Source organism: Mandrillus leucophaeus, unplaced genomic scaffold (genome assembly GCF_000951045.1).
Source record: "Mandrillus leucophaeus isolate KB7577 unplaced genomic scaffold, Mleu.le_1.0 Scaffold8, whole genome shotgun sequence".
Classification (NCBI taxonomy): Eukaryota; Metazoa; Chordata; class Mammalia; order Primates; family Cercopithecidae; genus Mandrillus; species Mandrillus leucophaeus.
Window position 1 is genome coordinate 5028783 of NW_012108696.1, and position 3949 is coordinate 5032731.

A 3949-nucleotide genomic window follows, 5' to 3' on the forward strand; every position below is an offset into this window, starting at 1 on the left:
CCTGGGTTCAAGCGATTCCCTTGCCTCAGCCTCCTGAGTAGCTGGGATTATAGGCACCTGCCACCACGCCTGCCTAATTTTTGTATTTTTAGTAGAGATGGGCTTTCACCATGTTGGTCAGGCTGGTCTTGAACTCCTGACCTTAGGTGATCTGCCCACCTCAACCTTCCAAAGTGCTGGGATTACAGGCATGAGCCACTGTGCCTGGTCCCTTTGTAGGATTTTTTAAAAAGGGCTTTATTGAGATGGTTAGGAAAATTTTTTCAAGGAAGTGACGTTCCAGTGGATTTAAAGGATGGATGAATTGATGTTACCCAGGCAAAAGGGCAGGGTGGGATACGGCGTGACTGATGGCCAGAACAGTGGGTGCAAAGGTCCTGAGGTTGGAAAGAAGTTGGAGGACCGAGCGAAGGTGAGTGTGACTGATGGCAGAGGGCAGGAGATGAGATGGGGAGGTGAACAGGTACGTAGTCCCGCAAGACTGGGTTGTTATTCTGGACTTGGGTGGGTTTCAGTTGTGAGGGAGAGGGCTAGAGGAAGAGGATGATGGAAAACTCACAGCATGAAGGGACCACAAGTGATAAAATACCGGAAGTCTGCATAGAGAAATGTTGCCTCTGCAGATGAAAGAGGAAGCTGGAAATGAGAAGAGAGATACCATCTGAGGTCTCATGCAGGGAAGGGAAATAAACAAGGCACATTATAGGAGCAAAGAACTTAGATCTCAAAACTGAGTGTATAACATAAACAGGGCGAATAAGGTCACAGTCATGATAATCCCTTCCTTCTATTTTTATGATACGTTTTAGTTTTTCCGTGCTACCAGTTGATGTTGGCATTATCGTTGGTTCCTCTCTTTTCACCCCTCACGTCCAATCCATTGGCAAATTTTGTTAATGTTGCTTTAAAAAGAAAATTCTGAATTGCCTTCCCTCCATTACTCCCCTCCCGGTTGTATCCACAGACATTGTTCAACTGGACAAGTGCAGCCACCCCGTCCTTGGTCAGTTTGTTTCTGATCTTCTATAGTTCATCTTCCAACCAGTGGCCAGAAGGCTCATGTTAAAACCTTATGCTGTGTCCCTACTCTGCTCTAAATCCTCCCATGACTCCCATCTTTCTTTGATACAAAGCCCAAGTCTACTATTCATAATAGTCAAGATGTGGAATCCACCTCAGTGTCCACCAACAGATGAATGGATGAACACAATGTGGTCTGCATACACAACGGATTGCTATTTGGCCACAAAAAGAATGGCATTCCACAATTTGCAGCAACGTGGATGAAACTGGAGGTTGTTAAGTGAAATGAGCCAGGCACAGAAAGGCAAATATCACATGTCCTGACTCATATGTAGTTGCCCTATTGTGCCACTGAGCACTGGATCTTATTCCTTCCATCTAACTGTGGTTTTTGTTCCGGCTAGTTAATCCCTCATTATCCCACTTCCCCACTATCCTTCCCAGCCTCTGGTAATTATCATTCTACTCTCTACCTCCGTGAGATAATGATGATGATTATTTTTAGCTCCCACATAGGAATGAGAACATGCAATATTTATCTTTCTGTGCATGGCTTATTTCACTTAACATAATGTCCTCCAGTCTTCCAGTTCCATCTATGTTTCTGCAAATGATAGAATTTCATTATTTCTTTTCTTTTCCCTTTCCTTTCCTTTTTCCTTTCCCTTTCCTTTCCTTTTTCCTTTCCCTTTCCTTTCCCCTTCTCCTCTCCTCTCCTCTCCTCTCCTCTCCTCTCCTCTCCTCTCCTTTCCTTTCCTTTCCTTATTTTCTTTTTTGATGGAGTTTTGCTCTTATTGCTCAGGCCAGAGTGCAATGGCATGATCTTGGCTCACTGCAACCTCCACCTCCGTGGTTCAAGTGATTCTTCTGCTTCAGCCTCCCGAGTAGCTGGGATTACAGGCATGCGCCACCACACCTGGCTAATTTTTTGTATTTTTAGTAGAGACGGGGCTTTTTCATGTTGGTCAGGGTGGTCTCGAACTCCCGACCACAAGTGATCCACCCACCTGGGCCTCCCCATGTGCTGGGATTGCAGGTGTGAGCCACCGTGCCCGCCTGATTTCATTATTTCTTATGGCTGAATGCTATTCCATTGAGTATGTATGCCACATCTTCCTCACTCATTCATCCATTGATGGACACTTAGGTTGATTCCATCTCTCGCATGCCCACCACAAGACTGACAGCATCAAGTGAGCCTCTTTCCTAGCACCTAGGAGCCTGACCCCACCTGTGATCTTGTCCTTTTGAAGCTCACAGTGTGGTGGTGAAGGTGGCCATGAAGGAGGGAATCACTGAAACAATCAAGCAGTCACAGTTTTGATGAATTCCATAAAAGAAGAGCTCAGGGAGCTATGGAGGAGTCAGGGAAGGCTTCTTGGAGGAAGTGACATTAAAGCAAGATCTGAGAAATGAGTGGAAGCTGGCCTGGCAAAGCGAGGCAGAGGGAACAGCATGTGCAAAGGCCCTGTGATAGGAAGGTTAGAAATGGAGCACAAAGAGAAACTGACATGATGAGGCTGAATGATGTGGTTGGGTCTGGTCACTGGGGGCTTTGCAGTTCATGTTGAGTGATTTGAGTTTTATTTCTAAGGAGAACAAAGAGCATTATAGGCAAGGGGTGGAGGTGGGAGGTCGAATGTGCATTCAGAGATGACCACGGTGTGGAGTAGAAGACTGTGGAGGACAATGGGGGTATGTAGAAATGTTGAATTTAGAGGAAGATCTGGATCAGGCAGATGGTGGGGTGATGGTGGGTAATTGTCAAATGTTATTTGGGAGCGGGGATCAACAGGGCTTGGAGGCTCATTAAATGTGGTGGTTAAACAGGCAAACTGAGGTACAGAGACGTGAAATCACTTGTCCCAAGACTGGACTGGCTAGTATAGAGTGTTGATTGCTTTCATAGAAACAAAGTAACTATGAATGAAACAATGCAGATGTTTATTTTTATCCATCTCATAAATCTCCAACTTGAAGATGGAACAGGGTCGTGGAACAACTTTGCCTAGGAGGTCATCCCATCTCCCAGGTGCCTTTTGCCTTGTTGCCTCTCCAACCTTAGATGTGAGCCTCATCCCCCATGGTTGGGAATGGATCACCCTACTCTGTCCATCTTCCAGCCCAGGTGAAAAGTGAAAGGAAGTGTAGAGTATGCTCTTTCTTTTCAAGGTCATGATCAGACAGTGAACACATCACTTCTATTCATTCTCCTCAGCCAGATTTTCGCCAGGTGGCCACAGCTAGCTGCGTCTGGCCCACCCTACTCCAGCACTACTTCATCTTAACTTATATCTTAATTACATCTACAAAGACGCAGTTTCTAAATAAGATGAAATTCACAGGTACCAGGGTTTAGGACTTTAACGTATCTTCTGGGAGGAACACAGTCCAACCCATAACAGCCACCTCCACCCTTGTATGCTGGGCTCCCTTGCAGCCTCACTCTAATGCTCTAATCTTGTCTAAACTTTTCTTTATACACCACCTAGATAATAAATGTAGAGACAGTACCATGTGCCCATCTCATGCCATCTGCACCAGCACTGTGGACAGTTACTATTGTGCTTGCAAACAAGGATTCCGGTCCAGCAATGGACAAAATCACTTCAAGGATCCAGGAGTGGAATGCAAAGGTGAGTTCATATCCCCTCAAACCCTCCAGCATTTGGTAGTAAAATCAAGCAAAACTGGCTGGGTATTGAATGTAGGTACTCCCCCACCCCCCTTTTTAAAAATCTGGTTTAATAATCTATACCTTTTAAGTGGAGCATTAGGCCATTTCTGTTCAAGGTTAATATTGATATGTGACGGTTTTGTTCCTGTCACAGCATTACTAGCTAGTGTTGCTAGCAAATTACTTACTTATTTCCTTCCTTCTTTCCTTCCTTCCTTCCTTTCTTCCTTCCTCCCTCCCTCCCTCCCT

At 45.3% G+C, this 3949-nt stretch overlaps 1 protein-coding gene across 1 annotated transcript in view; it reads left to right on the forward strand.

Moving 5' to 3' along the window:
- Positions 1-3949, forward strand: part of ADGRE1 (adhesion G protein-coupled receptor E1) — a 66426-nt gene that overhangs the window by 7070 nt on the left and 55407 nt on the right. Inside the window, exon 3 of the mRNA XM_011967446.1 lies at positions 3516-3659. Within this exon, the coding sequence (XP_011822836.1) occupies positions 3516-3659 (144 nt within the window). The remainder of the gene's footprint in view (positions 1-3515; positions 3660-3949) is intronic.